The 18,793-nt window shown below is 38.9% G+C and overlaps 1 protein-coding gene across 12 annotated transcripts in view; it reads right to left on the reverse strand.

Annotated features, from left to right (window-relative positions):
- The window catches only part of Ranbp17 (RAN binding protein 17), a 301,991-nt gene that overhangs the window by 98,611 nt on the left and 184,587 nt on the right, over positions 1-18,793 (reverse strand). For 9 of the 12 annotated variants that reach the window (NR_110973.2, XR_003949486.1, XR_380976.4 and 6 more), the window contains 3 exons: positions 18,040-18,120; positions 8,024-8,087; positions 7,835-7,943 (listed from right to left, as the gene is read on the reverse strand). Coding sequence is in view for 6 of the 12 variants with exons in the window: in NM_023146.3 (NP_075635.1) it covers positions 7,835-7,943; positions 8,024-8,087; positions 18,040-18,120 (254 nt within the window). In the remaining 6 variants the exon portion in view is untranslated. Of the gene's footprint in view, positions 1-7,834; positions 7,944-8,023; positions 8,088-15,303; positions 18,121-18,793 lie in introns of those variants that run through there. The other 3 variants (XR_003949487.1, XR_380977.4, XR_380979.4) reach the window with 2 other exon arrangements.

Below are 18,793 nucleotides of genomic sequence, written 5' to 3' on the forward strand. Positions count from 1 at the left end.
AGACACAAGAGCATGAATGAGCATGAAGGAAACAGTCAACTAAAGGCAGGGAGCTGTGGGTGATGCCACCATGTCTACACCCACGGCCCTGCTGTGCGCAGCACTACCGGAAGACGCCACTTCCACAAGCTCTGTTTAGCAGAAGGCTCAAGGAATGTGCTTGGCTGGTCCCTGAAACAAATCCATTATCCTTGTACAATGATTTACGAGTTCTGGTCACTTTTAAAATGAGCTGTGACTTTGGGCTAGACAGGTTATTTTAGAACCTTCAGAAGTGTCATCAGTGGGAAAGTGGATGTAGTAAGAGTGCTGAACTTGCCTCAGTCTGAGGTCCAACTAGTAGTTTGCTTCTGACTTTCAATAAATGTATCTTAGTTAATAGTTACTAAGTACTCGATGTTAGGTATTCAATTCACATGGCAATCCTGTAAGTATCTTCATTTAATAGATGAGAAAACTGAGGTTTCCTGAAGTTCTAGAAAACCACAAAGCTTGCTTTCGTTTCTAGAAGAAAAATAGCTCATCCAGGGCAGAGTTGCTGTTCCTTTGGTAAGAACCCTAACCTAGACATTTCACCCTGAGCGTTCTATTCCCTGGGGTGCTCTGGACTCTACCCTCAAAACCAGGTACATTATTAAAACTGTATCTGGACTTAATGGGCTGCTTTCTGCCTACAGGGCCAGCTAATTAGTCTTAATTATCTCATTATGGAGTCTAAGTATTTCCAGCTGCTTCTTTACCCCAACTGCCCACTCTCCCAACCTTCTCCCATGTCTACTTTCCAAGTAGTCTCTGCCAAGTCATGGACACAGGTGAAATGATGATATATTCTCCATCCATGAGAACATTAGTTATTTCTGATCAAGCCCCTTACCTGCTAAGGTTTCCTCAGAAGCCTTTCCTCAGTCCATGAAAAGAAATACAGTTTGCCCAATTAGTAGACATGGAACACCATCTACAAATTTCACTTGACCTTCACTGGATTAATTAGCAAATTCTACACACAAAAAACCATAGAAGTGACTCTATTTCACAGACTCTTAGAAAGTAATCTCTCATTTTCCCCTCATTGCTCCCAAGCCCTGAATCAATCCTTTGTTTCAAACAGTTCAAATAAAGAAGAAGATAAGTTATATTTCTTAACTTGATTGAGAAGGTGAAGGGTGAAGGGACAAGAATGAATAAAAATATGTGGTCTGTTAGCTACTTTGGACAAGTCCATGTATCTCTCAACCTCAGTTCACTATTAAACAATGGAATGACTGATACACAGCAGAGGGAGAGAACTGACTTTTCCAAGAAGTCCTCTATTTCCACAAGCCTACCACTGTGTGAGCACTCCTGCATACACACACACACACACACACACACGTAATATAAAAGGAGAAAAGTTCCTTTCTGTGTATTTTAAAAATTCTACCTTTAGTTGCTACCTGGAGACTCCTCTTTCCCTGTTACTCAAGTTATTAACTTATTACATAACATTTTTCAACGTTAGGTTAGCAACACCCTTAAGTACCAATTACCGTTTTCAGACACATAGTATGTCACCGTCACTCCTAAAGACAGAACTATCTTACCATCCATAAGCACCACTGAAATATTAATATTTTTCTCATCATTGAAAAGACCACTCATCTTTTTATAGTTTAAAATATCGGAGGAATGTAACACTTGCTCAAATCCTAACCCAAATACTTCTGAGTAGTTCAGTGTTAGAATTTCTGCATATATGGTTTGATATGACTGTTGACACTGAAATTCCAAATTTATAAGTGGCAAAACATTTGCAACTAATATTTGGTTCTTCACAAAACAAAGAGCATCCTTGAGGCTTTCGATGCCTCTCCTCTTCAGGGTTTGTCAACTAAATTTACCTCCATTTAAATTAAACAACACAGAAGGGTTCTGTTTGTTCAAATATTTTACACTGAACAGCTTGTTGGAGAGTCTCCTTTTATTCTTTTCTTTAGCTTATTAAATCAACAAGTTAATTGTAAAATAACCCAGGGAGCTCTAAAGAGGTTCTCCGAAGGGTAGCATGCATGCACTGAGGCCAGCCACCCATTTTTTTGTTCACATACATTTTCTTGCAAGGAGGATTCCTGCATCCCTCTGGTAATTTCTGGGGACTTAAATAGCACAAAACTAGCATCCTTTCCACATTGAAACATTATCATTGTACTGATCAAAGGCTTCCAATTCTGCCTGCCATACAAGTGAGCACTTTGTCTAGTTTATTTAAAACAATTTGATAACACAGTACAACTGTTTATTGCCAAAAACTTCCTCATTTTCATTGGAAAGACAACCTGGGGCACATAGCATCTAATTAAATTCATACAAAGTGCAAATTATTGAATATAATCCAAAATGCATTTCAAGTAAATACCAATTAATGTGACACCCAATTTCTGTCCCCCTTTCTAATTACTCCAATGTGCATGGCTTATATAAAAATATTCAATTCATTTTGTAGGATTCAATTAGAATGTTTTGTATTTCAAGCCAAGAATCGAGTCCAGTTTATGCAAGCAGGTTGGCTAAGCATTTTTTTTCTACTTGATTCTTACCTCTCCAAAGTTTACCCTTATTAATATCTTTTTAAATTTAGGGATGGTTCTCATCACCCACTATTTTTGCTTCTTTCATTGAACACCTGGTCTGTGCTACTCTTGATTATAATATCATCTTTTCTTCTTTGTTTCCATGGCAGTGAACACAGTAGGAAACTATCAAACCATATATACGACATTTTGACAGCAACAATCTCTTCAATCTAGGCTGTGAGACAAGGGCTCAAATAATCAAAACTGTGTTCAACAACATTCAGCAACAACAACAAAAAACATGAGGTAGTAACACTCCTGCTCAAGAGAGCAAGAGAGGACTAAGTGGGCTCAGGAGTGGCTGCATGGAGCTCATTGGTTGTGGAAGTGATCAGACACTTGATAAACTCTGTTTGGAGAGGACAATGATCGAAAACATTTCCACAGAGATCCTGGCAGGCAGGGCTGATTCCAGAAGCAACAATAATGGCATCCAGGTTGCTGTAAAGTTGCCTGTCCTTTATTCAACAAGTGCCTAGTAATAACTATGGTGAGCTTGGTGCTAAAGAAATATGAAAAGACAAAATAAGTGCTCTGAAGAATCTCAACATACTCTGTAGAGAATGACTCTGGTTCTTAACAAGACAAGAAAGCCTAGTTATACCATAGTGTTTCATAAGGATAGCTGTTATAGAGTTAAACTTTATCTGTAACTCAGACACAACTGTTTTATATTGAGTATCTACTATGTATGAGGTATACTTCTATTATAGCCTCTTTCTGTTTCACTCAAGGTGTACAAAAAAGTATTAGAATAGAACATTTACATCTTGTCCATATAAACTTTGAATGGAAAATGTAAATTAATAATTTATATTGTATAGGCTGGATATTTAAAAGGAATCTAATTTGGAAAATAATGAAATTCTATTATTCAAATTATAAAGGTTTACTTAAGTTCCTTATGCCTCACGAGTTTATATTAAGCAAAATTAAGTAAATCTGACTTTAAATGTGTGCAATGCGGTCCTTCTTTCATCAATATGAATACCAATTTTCAATCTAACACACTGTCCAAGTATTGTGGGATAGGGTCCACACTGTGGTAAGGCTCTGATGTGCTCTGCTGTGTTTATGACAAACAGAAGATAAGGCTGAGTCTTTGTGTTGATGACTCAATAGAAAGAGAGATCTTGATCCAGTTCCATTACCAGGTTCTGAATAGATGGCAAAGCCAATCTCCAAGACATTTACTAATATTACTCTTTAGTTTCTCCATTTCGTTCACTATGCAACCAGGCCATTAAAAGAGCGAAGTGTAGTCAGCATTTTAATTGTTGGATGCAGGAAAATAAGTGATCAAGTTCCTCAAGGTGAGGCAGGGCTCACTAAGCCTGACACATGGATCTCAGTTCAGCCATGAGCTTGGTAAATATTGCCCAGGAGAGCAGGAGTTTAGAGCTTTTCTCCACAGCAGCACCCAGAGGTAAACAGGCTAGTGCTCAGTACAGAAGGCCCTTATCAGAACTCCTACTGCATTGGGTTTTGCATGCCTGGTTTATACTCTTCAAATATTTATAGACACTTTTCTTTGCCTCAAGCTCTAGTTGTCACTTATCCAAGTTATACATTTAATCTCTCCTTAGAAATCAATTTCACACAGCTCCTTAATAATTCTAGTTGCATTTTCTCAATTTTTAGTTATCTGTTTTTCTCGTGACTCATTCTGTTGAAATGTATGAAAATGATATAGCCATGGAGGGGTTAACTGCTTTTTCCATTTTAAGGTTTAATGTCTTTTGTGTAAGAAAAAACTTTTCTTTCTTTTTATAAGATCACACTTTAAAAATTGTTTATGTTGATGGTATACCCATCAATATTGCAAGAAAAAAAAAGACAAATTTCAATACTATATTGTCTATGAATTAACAGTGTCACTGGCCAAAATCTCTTGTCTCCAGCTGACTGACATGAGAACTACAGGAATCTAGAGTAACACAGCTCCACAGAAAAGTGCCCACTTCACAGTTCTACCTATGTGTAGAAATTCGTGTGTGTCTTACTAAATAGAGCTTTTCAATAAAAAAAATAAAATGGGATAAGGAATGTTTTTAGAAAACAAGACTCCAACACCAACAGTCCAGGAATTGAGGGAGGCAAATAGGATGCCATTAAACAAAAAATACAATGATTCAGAATTTCATTATTTTAAGAATGGTATCAAACAAAGATGAAAGACATTGAATGCTGAAGACAATGGAGGCAAACGAAAACCCTTGCTCACGATTTGTAGGACAGGCCTTATGAAAACTGATCTATATGGAGAGCCCTCAATAACTTAAAAAAAAAGAACTATCACAACCCACTAATCCCACGACTGGGTACACTTCCAAAAGGACAGAAGACACTTGCACTGTCATGTTTTCTACATCATTATTCAGCACAATCAAGAAACAGAAGCAGGCTTACTTTCACCAATGAACAATGAGGGACATATGGAGGGCGTTTTATATACACCATATTATGTTTGGCCACAAAAAGAATGAAAATTTGTCATATGAGACAATACAGATAGTATACCTTTTGCCAACTGAAGTAAGTCGGGACACAAAGACAACTCCCTCACACCCAACAGAACTTCAAAATGTCATAATAATAGTGGTTATTAGAGGCTGGGCCCTGCAGAGGAGGGGAAGAGATGGATGGAGGCCTGTCGATGGGCCTTTAGTTAGAACTTAAGTCCTCATGTGCTAATGCATTATAGGATGCTAATGGCACACTGGACATTTCAAAAACTACAAGAAACTATTTGAAGTTTTTAACAATGAGGAACTTGTAACTGTCCAAAAAGATAGGTATTTAATGATGAACTGAGATTGTAGCTCTGTTGTAAACTGCCGGCTTACTATGCACGGGACCTTTGGATTTGACCTTCAACAGTGCCAAAACCAAAATAAAACAAAAACAACACAAACTAAGAAAAGAAGATTTGTTTAACATGAATAATCATTATAAAATACATATAAATATGAAAACATTCCAAGATACCCTGGTAATATATACACTCTCTTTATATCAGTTAAAAGTAAATTAAAATTTTTAAAAATCAAGACAGGGTTTCTCTGAGAGTGGCCCAGCAGAATTTTGTTTGTTTGTTTGTTTGTTTGTTTGTTTTTCGAGACAGGGTTTCTCTGTGTAGTCCTGGCTGTCCTGGAACTCACTCTGTAGACCAGACTGGCCTCGAACTTAGAAATCCACCTGCTTCTGCCTCCCAAGTGCTGGGATTAAAGGCGTGTGCCACCACTGCTCAGCCAGAAATGTTTTTAAAACATTGTAAAACACACAAATACATAATTAAATCTAGCATTTAATTAGCATAATATTATCTCATGCACATATCACTTTAGGGGTGAGAGCACTTTACACACCCTTGTAAAAAGTACTTCACAACGACAGGCTGGGAGTTCCTTAAGTTCTGTAGCATGCTTGAGACTGTTGGCCCGACGCTCTACAACTATGATTGCATGCCACAGCTCTTCAACTTTATTCCCGTAACTAGTTGAAAGGGCATATCCAAGTCAGGACATCATTTTATATTGTCTCCAAATTTGATAGTCTTTGGTAACTACTACTACCCAATTTTATGATATCACCTTGTTTTTTTAGAGTCTTCATAGAGTGAGATCTTGTAGTAGTTGTCTGTCTGTGCCTGGCTTATTTCACTTAACACAATACCAACCACTCAGGTTCATCCATACAACAAAGGCAGTGCAAATGGGTTCATTTTCTTACTTTTATGGCTAAAGAGGATTCGTGTGTGTGTGTGTGTGTGTGTGTGTGTGTGTGTGTGTGCACGCGAGCATGAGTGCATGTTTATTCAAGCCTCAGTGGATACCAAGGTTGTTTCTCTCTCTTGGCTCCTGTGACTGCTGCTTTAATGAACATGCTAGTGCAGGTGTCTGTTCTGTATGCTGACTTCACTCCCTCTGGTGTACAGCTCACTAGGAGGATTTCCAAAGCCTGCTGTGGTTTTACTTTTAATTATTTAAGGCATTTCCATATGGTTTTCATAATGGTTACAATAATTATTGAAAAAGCCACTTCAGTTTTCCTCAGCCGCTTTGATGCATTTGCTCCGATGTATGCAGTTGCCCTATTAGCTCAGCAATGCCTTATCATTCACCCGTTCCTCACAGGTCATGTACTGCATTGGCCTCACTCACCAGTTTGTGGTCCTAGTGATGGAGTACCAGTAGAGCATTTCCTCAGCATGTATAAAGCCCTGGACTGGATTCCTGGCATCATATAAAACTAGGCATGGTTGCATACACCTATAATCCTACCAAGTAAGATTTAGAGAAAAGAGGACCAGAAGTCTAAGGTCATTTTCAACTACAAAGGAGTTCAAAACCACCCTGGTCTTCCTAAGACTTTCTCAAACAAAAATAAAAGAACAACTTCTGCCCCTGCAGATTTGGCAACTATAGGAATGCTGTGGACGGAGCTGAGGAAAGAGGCCTGCCTGAGCATATGAGGTATCCTGGGTTTGGCCCTCAGCGCACAGGCCTGTAATGTCCTCTCAGCCTCCAGAAGTGGAGGATCAGAACTTCAAGCCCCTTCTCGACTTCAGCCTGAGGCTCAACTGGACCATCAGACTATCTCAGAACACCAGAGGGAAGAGCTTTCCTGTTGGGCTGGCTCAGTGGATAAATTAATCCACCAAGCCTGATCATCTGAGTTTGATCCCGGGAACCCACATGGCAAAAGAGAACAACGTCCCAAAAGGTTGTCCTTCAGCCCCCATTTGTGTGTTGTGGCCCAGGTGCACACACGTATATACTCTCAAAATAAATACAATTTAAAATGTAAAAAAGAAAACAAAATGCAAAAAATCCTATGAGAACAAGGGCAAACATTTACAGTATAGCTGTCCTTGAGATTGTTCCTACACTTCCTGTTCTTGACTCTGCAGTCCTAGGGACTGAAATATGTCAGGCAAGAGTTCTACCACTGGGCTATATCCCTGGCCATAAAAAAAACCTTAATTTTGAGAGAGGGCCTGCCAAATTGCTGACCTTGAGCTCACTCTGTATTCCGCTCAGGCCTTGACCTAGTCCTCCTGTGGCCCCTGAGCCACCAGGCCCAGTTTCCAGATTAGCAAAAGTAAGATCAATGGTCAAGGATAAGGAGAAAGGAATCCTAACAAGTGAGACGCTTCACCGACCAACACTGCACTCTTTCATCCGCACTGCTGTTGACCTGTCAGCAAAGCTCCATCTACTTACCCAGGTCTACCATCAGAAGGCGAGTGAGGGCTGTGTAGAAGGTTGTCCGGCACCTGAAGTCACCCACATTGTAAGTTTCACTGATGCCAAGAAACGGGAAGTGTTCACTCTGATGAAAGCAAAGGAGTATGCAAGGTTACCAGTGTCCGCCTACTCAGAAGGTTCTAGTTACTAGAGAACCAGACATACCGTGTGATTTTTCAGCATGAATTTCACAGCATCTATTTTCACAAGTTTTTTTAAAAGGATATAGGTAATAAGGTTAAGGAATCTGGAGAAATATACACAATAAATCATAAAACATAACTAAAACTGCACTTTAGCTTGTAAAGAGACTACTATGTCCAGGAGTACTCCTATAGAAATGCCTTTCATTTTGCTGAGAATGATGATCCATTATTAACCAGGGCAATTACTTTTCTACCTTATACATATTCTAGTTATGAAATGAAAGAGTGAAACCTATAATTAGGACAAGAACCCCTCACTGTTAAAGCCTTGATAGGAGAAAATTGAAACTGACCCTTTTCACACTGGGTATGGCTAAAGAATTTCTTTTTACTAATTCTACTTCATAATAAAATTATTATAAAGACTCATAATGGACTATCAAGAAAGAGAAAATTATTCAATTTTAAGAAACAATGAATTCAGAAGTTTAAAACCAAAATCTAGTCAGAAAGATATAGCAAATTTCACGTCATTAAATGTTGAAAGACAGCTTAATATAACTAATATTTCTCAAGTGTTTAAGTGGAAGACATTTTTCATGTTATATTATTTTATCTAGTCTTCACAATTACAGTGTTATTAATTCAGTTCTGTAGATATGAAAACAGAAGCTTAAAGAAGTTAAGTTGTCCATCTAAGACTGCACGGATGTGGCTGAGCCAAAGGACTGTGACTTTTTCTGTTTTACAAGGTTGTTCTGAGGGTCAGATGACGCAGACGGCTTTACTGAGTACACGCCAGGGAAAGGGCATGAGGGTGACATGGGGACTAGTTACTCAGCTGACTCTCACAACTCTACCAGGCAAATGCTTTCCTAACTACAAACTGTTAACATGACTTAGACTTAAGTCTATCTACCTTCCAGGTGAGCACCAGAGTGGCATATGATGTATGTGCATGGGTCTTCACACAGATTGAAAACTCCATCAGGACAGGCCTGGCGGCCAGCCACACTTTCTCCTTAGTGCACTGTATTTTCTGGCAACCAAAGGACAAGATCAGCGCTGACAAGCAGCAAGCTTTTTCTTAGATTTGAAGATGTGGATTTGACGACTTTTCAAAACCATCAATCTTTAAGCAGATGAACTGTCACTCAAACTTCACTCAGTTAAACAAGGGTGGGGATCAATAAACTTAGAAATATCTTAAGTAATTACCAAAGGCAATTCTCTTAAAATTGCTAAGTTAAAAGTGACAGGGTATATGGGTAGTATAAATGCTGCCATTAACAGGAACCCTCCTGTCAGCACTGCTAACAAACAGCAAGTCATGTTTAGACAATAGAATATTTATGAAGCAATAAACAGAACATCCACAGGAAAAATATCAGCTGCCAAAGATATTTTCTGCAGAACCGCATCTGTGCACTTTGAACCAAGGTCAGCACCCACTGCCTTTTAATTAATTCTCAAGAAAAATAATTAAAAATTTGAAAAAATACAATAAGGAGAATTCATCTAAATATTTACATCCCTTTAAAGGAATGAAGCTCAGAACTAGTTAATGGTCTTAAGATTTGTAATGTTAAAAGGAAAAGGCAAGTGGACAGATCTTTTTTTTTGGTTTTCTAGACAGGGTTTCTCTGTGCAGCCCTGGCTGTCCTGGAACTCACTCTGTAGACCAGGCTGGCCTCGAACTCAGAAATCCACCTGCCTCTGCCTCCCAAGTGCTGGGATTAAAGGCGTGCACCACCACCGCCGGGCTAAGTGGACATATCTTTATGGTCCTTTATTTTTACTCTTCTCTAGCAGACAAGTGGGCAGGATGGGTGGATTAACACAGTACTGGGCTCTTCAGAGGCCTGCAGCTCCCATCAGTGAGGACAGCATGGTAACAGTCACTGCAACAGTCCTGGGAATCATGCACAGGCTACATTGGGAATGCACTAATATATGGTAAAGCCAAGGCTCAACCCCAGGTCTGCTGACTCTACAGTATCTGGACCTCTTTGCACTATCTGATATACATCTACTTGACTTAAAGACTAGCACCTGTTCTTCTGCCTAACTTATAATAATTAGAACTGGGCCCCACATATGAGAGGGGGAATCTTATCTTCTGGGAGTGGGCAAATTTGTTAATGGCCAACTACGACATCCGACTTAGCAAATTTCCAGAAATATAAAAACATTAAGACAGGTGAAGCTAGTCATGAAGCTAGCAACCATGGTGGAGAAAAGCAAGAGGTCAAAGGAATGGTTTATCTTACACACTGCTAAAATTCTGAGTGACTTCTCTTTGCAGAAGATAACTAAGCTGATAACAAATGTGTTTCCTGTGTTGTGAGTATTATACAGGTTAGTAGTGATCTCCACAGAAACAACAAGCAGGGCTCCAATTCATGAGCAATACCTTAGGGCTTCTACTGCAGATACCATGACCAAGAAGCAAGCTGCGGAGGAGAGGGCTTATTTAGCTTAGGTTTTTCCATCAAGTATCTACAGCCTGATATTATGGAGGCATTTCTCAGTGGCGATTCCTGCCTGTCAAGTTGACATAAACCTAAGTTGACATAAACCTATCAGGCACAATTGACTCCTTGTCAACTTGACACAAACATGTCACTGGTAAGCCACCTTACCTATCTCATTCATTCATCCCCCAAGATTTCATATTAAAAACATAAATAACTTTAGAAGTCCCGCTATCATTATAAAGTCAAACACATTAAAAATTCAGTCTCTATAAAATAGCCAATTGCTTTTAGAATCCAAAGCCTTTCAACTGTGGGCACCTGTAAAATCAAAACTAAATTAAATGCTTTCTTACTTCAAAAGGTAAGAACCAGAGCACAGGCACATCCAATCAAAGCAAAATCAAAGGACTAAACATCCAATGTAGGGGATTTACTCTTGATCTTCTGGGCTCCTCCAAGGGGCTGGAGTTCCTTCCCTGGTGCCATCCTCTGAAACACATACAGCATGTCTTCTAGTTCTGGCTGGCTACACTCCACTGCTGTCACTATTCTTGGTGGTCATCCCATTAGTACTAGAATCTCCAAAATGCTGGAGTCTTCTGTTCAACTGGGCTGCACTTTCACCAATTTCTTTCAAAGATTCTCTTCAATTTGCCAAGCCTTAATCTCTTTGCATGACTCCTTCAGGCCTGGGTCTTCAACTGCCACTGAGGCTGTACTTTCACCAATGGCCTCTCCTGCTCTCCATGATTCTTTCATGCCTTTAAACCAGTGCTTCCTAGATGATTCTTACACTATCAAGTTCAGCTGCCAGTCCAACCTTGGTCCCCTATGGAACACAGCTTCTGCATGCTGACACTCAGGAAACACTTCCTAGAAGATTTCACCTCAAGGATACTGGTCTTTTCTTAACCACCACCAGCTCTAACTGACCAGCATCAAGTATTCCAGCAATGGAAACGTTTCACTTTAGTAGTTCAGCTGGCTCTTCAGTCCCAGCAAACCAGAAATACAGAATCTTAATTCAAAACAAAACACCAAACCTTTCCCTCTGAAACTTCACAAGCCAGACTTCCGTCTTCCGTATTGCCCTCACCATTCTTGCCTTCCAAGATCCTACAGAACATCTCACCAAGCACTGAACATTCAATGGCTTTTCTTGCACAAAGCCTTCCCAAATTCCTACCCAAAACAGCATGGTCAGGTCCGTCACAATCCTGGTAACAATTTGTTTTAGTTAGGATTTCTCTTGCTTCAGTGAAACACCATGACCAAAAAGCAAGTTGGGGAGAAAAAGGTTTAAATGGCTTACACTTCTGCATCACTGTTCTCATCAAAGGAAATGAGGATGGGAACTCAAAACAGGGGAGGAGCCTGGAGGCAGGAGCTGATACAGAGGCCCTGGATTGGTGTGCTTACTGGCTTGCTCCTCATGGCTTGCTCCACCTGCTTTCTTCCAGAACCCAGGGCCAACAACCCTAGACTAGAACCCTGGAGCCACCCACAATGGGTAGATAGCCCTCCTCCACCAATCATTAATTAAGAAAACACCCTATAGGCTTGCCTATAGTCTGATGTTATGAGGGCCTTTTCTTAAAGGAGATACCTTTTCCTCACATGACTTTAGCTTGTGCCAAGTTGGCATAAAACCATCCAGCAGCACAAGGATCTATCACATTTTATCAATCTAAAGGCCAGGGAGTATAAACACAAAAAGAAAATCATTTTTTATGTACTATCAGGAAAAAAAGTACTTCTATCTTTTAGTTTACTTTATATTCGTGAGTGTTTTGCTTGCATGATGTTAAGGGTTCCCTTGTGTGTGCAGTCAACATCAGTTTGAGACAGTTGTGAGCTGCCATGTGTGCTGGAGACTGGACATGGGTCCTCTTCAAGATCATTAAGTCCTATGAAATCTGGGCCATCATTTTTAGTCCCGAAAAAGTAATTCTGAATAATATTAATTGAAAGGTACACATTACAAAGACTGTTAAAATGTTAAAAAAAAAGTTTTGGAATTGAGTAGTGTGTTCCATATTCAATAAGCATAGCAGGGTGGGTGATGATAGGATTTAGGCAGATTTCTTAGGGCCACACATGTTCAGTGTTTATAGATAATTTAGATCTTGAAAACAGAAAGAAGAAGTCAAAAGAACAGAACACTGTATGTCAGATATATGAGTTAAATTCTGGGGGAAGCTTGTGCTCAGGAACTTTCTTCACCAGGCAGGAGTTAAACTTTGTCACCTCTAGGAGAGGTGACAATATGTTCTAAGTGCCAATAATGTTTTCAAGTAAGTTTTATTTTGTTTTGTTTTTCCCTGTTTTTTGAGAGAGTTTCTCTGTGTTGCCCTGGCTGTCCTGGAACTCACTTTGTAGACCAGACCTGCCTCAAACACAGAGATCTACCTGCCTTTGCCTCCGGAGTGCTGGGATTAAAGGCATGTTCCACTATACCTGGCTCACATCATATTTTTAATGTATAGATTTCTATATAATTGGTATATAATTTGAGTTAGATTAAAATATGTTTTATGTTAGTAAAGCAATTGACTTGGGCTCTTAGAAGGAGGTTCAAAGTCGGGTTGATTCTGTTAGAACTGAAAGCTCTGGGGCAGGTCTGTTATTTGCTCATTGACCCTGGACTTGGCAGATGCCCAACTGAATTGAAAGAGAACAAGACCCCACAGTAAAGGAAGTGAGTGTAGGATGAAATTGAAAAGTCACCATTTTAAAGATAAAAATCACCTTTGGTGTGTTAGTCTGAAGCTGAAGAAAAAGAATGATTTCATACGTCATAGATAGCCAGGGCAGATCCCTGCGTGTATGAGCCACGCAGACTTAGAAATGTCTCATGTTCATATACCCAGAAGATGTTCCAACCGGTAAGAAGGACACATGCTCCACTATGTTCATAGAGCCTTATTTATAATAGCCAGAAGCTGGAAAGAACCCAGATGTTCCTCAACACAGGAATGGATACAGAAAATGTGGTACATTTACATAATGGACTACTACTCAGCTATTAAACAATGAATTGATGAAATTCTTAGGCAAATGGATGGATCTGGAGGGTATCATCCTGAGTGAGGTAACCCAATCACAAAAGAACACACGTGATACGCACTCACTGATAAGTGGATATTAGCCCAGAAACTTAGAATACCCAAGATACAATTTGCAAAAAACATGAAGCTCAAGAAGAAGGAAGACCAAAGTGTAGATACTTCATTCCTTCTTAGAATGGGGAACAAAATACCCATGGAAGGAGTTACAGAGATAAAGTTCGGAGCTGAGACAGAAGGAAGGACCATCCAGAGACTGCCCCTCCTGGGGATCCATCCCATAGAAACCCCAAACCCAGACACTATTGTACATGCCAGCAAGATTTTGCTGACAGGACCCTGACATAGCTCTCTCTTGTGAAGCTATGCCAGTGCCTGGCCAATACAGAAGTGGATGCTCACAGTCATCTATTGGATGGAACACAGGACCCCTATTGAAGGAGCTAGAGAGTAAAGGCGTCGGCAACCCTATAGATGGAACAACAATATGAACTAACCAGTACCCCCAGAGCTGTGTCTCTAGTTGTATTTGTAGCAGAGGATGACCCACTCAGCCATCAATGGGAGGAGAGGCCCTTGGTCTTGAAAAGATCATATGTCCCAGTACAGGGGAATCGGGAGTAGGTGGGTTGGGGAGCAGGGTTGGGGGAGGGTATAGGGGATTTTGGGGATAGCATTTAAAATGTAAATGAAGAAAATATCTAAATAATAATAATTAGTAATAATAATAATAATAATAAAAATAAATGCCTCATGTTGGTTTCAAGCTTTAGTGTTGGAAGTTGTGATATGATCAATGATTTGAACAAAGAGACTCCCAATTTTCATTTTTAGCTAGGTCCTAAAAATTTATAGGTGTTTATGATAATACAGAAACTACCGGTTTGGCAACCTGAGGAGAATCAAGGGAAAAAAAAATTAACAAAGAGCTCTTTTATGTGTGTGTTTGTTTTTTTTTTTTTTTTTTTTTTGGTTTTTTGAGACAGGGTTTCTCTGTGTAGCCCAGGCTGTCCTGGAACTTACTCTGTAGACCAGGCTGTCCTGGAACTTAGAAATCCACCTGCCTCTGCCTCCCAAGTGCTGGGATTAAAGGCATGCGCCACCACTGCCTGGCGGGGTTTATTTTTATTTTAAAATACTTACTTTGATTTGTGTGTGTGAGTGTGTGTGTCTGCACATTTTGCATGTATGTGTGCATTGGGAGGCCAAAAGTGGGTGCTGGATTCCTTGGTGCTGGAGTTACTCGTACCATAACCACCTGCCATGGGTGTGGGGGTCCAACTCTGGTCCTCATCAAGACTCTTAAGTGCATTAACTACTCATTACCATCAATGTGAGGCCACAGTGAGCGGTGTTACTGCTATCATCTGGACGATGAACTGCAGCAGAAAGCCTGACCAGCTACTCTCCAAAAGAAGGAAAGCTCAAGTGATAAGGAGTGGGTCCCAGGACTCAGGAGACTCCTTTACGGCAGTCACGGTAAGGTACATTAGAGTGCTTTGTTGACCTTCACGCCTCTTTTCCTGCTTCCCTACTCCAGACACTTGAACAGTCTCATCATAGCTTGTTCAGATAGAAACTAGAATTCCAGATGTGTAAACATTTCAGGGAGGAGAGATCTCGGGTACTGACCCTGACTGAAGAGGGTTGGACCCAGATGGAGCAGGTTAGCTCTGTGCACGTTAGTTCAAGATACTTGGAATGAAGAATTCTTGAATTTTACTTGTGGAAATTATAAGAGTATGGTAAAGAGTTACCTAAATATATTTGCTAGATGCAATATCCATCCATCCATCCATCCATCCATCCATCCATCCATCCATCCATCAGTCCGTCCGTCCGTCCATCCACAGTAATGAATCTGATAGGAAAATATAAAAGTTCTCTCAAAGGGTCTTTGAACGTAAACATTACAAAGCCTCACTGACAGAGGGTCAGATAAGCTAACAGAACTCGGTGGGAAGGAGAGGCTCTCTAGTCTTGAAGGATCAATTTCCACATTATCACATGGGAAGCCAGATGACCTCTCATCTGCCACAGCTGCCCTATTTAATGCTAACACAGCTGAATGAAGATGTGCCATGGGAGAAATGCCTGGCTCTCCAACATTTGCCCAGTCAGTCCAGATAAGCCATGAAGAGGCAGATTCTCAGCTCCTGGTCAGAGCCTTGCAGAGAGACGTGCTGTGTGGGGCCTAATGATGGGATATCAGACATCCAGTTCTGATACTTAAATAAACTTGACCACTACTTTAAGGAAACTTCAGGCTGTTCTGTAATCCCTAAAAATAATTTTTGGTAATTTTAATTTCCAAATAGGTGGTCAGATAATCAAAGTTCACAGATTGGTTTTACACATCACAAACACTGAATGACAGTCCCCTGAAGCACACAAAATAGGAACCAAACCCAAAACAACACAAAACAAAATACCTCAAAGTGCTGATGACACACATTAGAAATATAGAAAATAAAAAGATAAAATGATTTTCACTGACTTGCTAATTATATTTTTAAAATATGTTGAGTATCAAAATAAGACTTTCTATTACTGAAGACCAATAGGTGACCACTACTACCTTGCATACTTTCTATAGCTGAATAATGCAATTTTATTTGTAACAAAAAAGGTATTATTTTAAGATCCCAATTAAGAAAACTCATATAATAATGAAATTGGCTAGAACAACAAGACACACATTTGGTAAGTAGCAACTGCATTGAAATGGATACAGCAAGCACATATCCCATTATGTAAATGAATTCAAAGATATTTCATGACTGATCAGCTAGAAGGGACATAATGATTTATAATTCAAATAACTGAGCACTGAAATCAAATTGAGCTAATATATATTTCTAAATATGCAAACTTGAAATAATTGTTAAAAAATATAAATCAATGTACCTGTGTGGAAATAATTTACATGTTATAACCTTTAACCTTTGTATAATAGATTTTCTGAAAATAAGACTTAAAATTTAATTTTGAGAACTATTCAAAAGGAATATACAGCTTATAAAAGGTTATATGTATTTAAAAATAGATAACAAAAAGTATCTTAATTGTTACCAAAAAATTAGGTATTATGCAAGTTATATAAAATGAAAATACAAATCAAATTAATTTTATATCAAATATCAATATCAAACTAAAATCAGGGTGAATCAAAACAATAGGTGTGTGCTCTATAACCAAAGCCTTTCATAGTAATTCACTGTGAAAACCTGGAGAGTTTGCAATACTATGAAGTACTTATAAACCACTTCATATGTTGGAAATAAAGAGTATTTCAGCACCATTATTAGAAAAAAATACAGGTTGATTTTTTTTAATAAGAAAAAAATACATATCTTAAAAAGCCAAAATGACCACTGGAATTGGGTTGTACATCACTTTCCAGTAAAGAGGAAAAACAGCCTAGACAGGTGTAATTTATCATTTTTCTGATTTAATATCAAAGAAATATATTAAAATAATAAAAAGAATCCTGAAATCCTCAAAATTTGTAGTGATAAATAGCCCTCCCTGTCTTTATTGCATTATACCTACTAACAGAAATATTGCATGGTGGATTTTGCCAGACAAGGACGATTATTTTCCAATAAAAAGTTGCATATTAAATTCCAGCACAAAAGTGGGTGTCTAATACTTTGGAAATCTTTTATGGTTTATAGAGGAACACAATCTTAAACTTAACTAATACAAGCATATTCCTGGGACGAAACTACATTAAAGGTTTCCATCCAAAGCTAACCATTTCCAGAATTTGTCCGTATATGAAAATATCAGCTAATCTTACAGGTTAACTGAAGCAATGCTTGCTTGTTTATTTATTTATTTATTTATTTATTTAGCATAGCATCTATGTGTCTTACAGCTAAATTATACGGAACAATCTACAATCTGGTTCTTATTGGTAGAAATACAATAACTAATCTAATAAGGATGATTTCTGGCTTCAAATTTTATACGCTTTCTAGAGGCAAAAATGTAAACACTGAACACGTAAGAGGAAATCTTAATTTAGAGTACGTCTGATGATAACTGGATGAGGAAGCCGGCAATCAAGGAGGTGGTTAAAAGCTCTCTTTCTGTCCCTCCTTTGTGTGTCTCAGTTCGCGCATGACTAAGGACGAGGCTTCAGGAGGTGGGATTGTCACAGCATGTGCCTTTCTTCAAGTTAGTTACATGCTTTCTTTAGAAAGAGAAATTTTGGAAAATTATAGAAACTATGGATTAAAATACATGTGTACTGCATACTTTATTATGTAACCATTTATTAGCCTAGCTTAATAAAAACACAATTAGACAGGAATGAATCTATCTATCTATCTATTTTCATATCATAGTTACTATAAACACATTCATAGATAAGGCTAAACAGACCAGACAGTTATTGTACTATTTTGGAAAGCCAGAAGCACGGGAATGACGTGGCCAGGCCACCGTGCCCGCTGAGTGGGTGCAGCACCAGCCACAGAAAAGGATATCCAACTGACAGGTCACTGAGGAACTGAAGCGTCCTGGAGATTACAGGCTCACATCTTCCCCAGTACTTCAGGTTTGTAACACTAAACATGAAAGAAATGGTTTCAATTGTTAGAAAGCTACCAGCATAAGAAGACCCACGGAAAAGAAACACATGTAAGTTAGGTGCCTTCAATCACAAAGTGAAAAGCATGTTCAAATTTCAACAGATTGTTTTTTTTTTTTTAATTCTAATAGCACATTTAAACTTTTATACAATAATATACATATAATGTACATTAGCATGAAATTCTGTAAGTTTAAAATAGTAAATATTTTAATTTAATTTGATTTAACTTAATAGTAAATAATTCTTTAAATAAATCAGCCTATAATGTTGTGTTTGACAGAAGAAACAAATCTGGAATCAAGCCAAACAGAATGGAAACAGAAAATATCCTCACAAAGGAATTCATGAAGGTGAACCAGTCACTGCCCCAAATGAATCATCACCTGGGGCTCCAACACTGATCTACGTCCTGGTGTTGACCCAGCTTTGCTCCTGTGAGCAGGACAGGGTTGCCTGTGAGGCCCACAGGATCCAAGCAGAAGCCTTGGTGTTGGTTTGACAAGCACTGGTGGGTCTGTGAGGAGAAGCCATTGAGCTCTATAAACATGTCTTTGCTGGAGCCATGGGATGCTTAGTTAAGGCAATTATGTGTATAGTTTGCAATTCATTCTTCAGTGGTCTTTGAGGTGGGGTGTTTTGTTTTTAAT

This window comes from Mus musculus, chromosome 11 (genome assembly GCF_000001635.26).
Source record: "Mus musculus strain C57BL/6J chromosome 11, GRCm38.p6 C57BL/6J".
In the NCBI taxonomy this organism is placed as follows: Eukaryota; Metazoa; Chordata; class Mammalia; order Rodentia; family Muridae; genus Mus; species Mus musculus.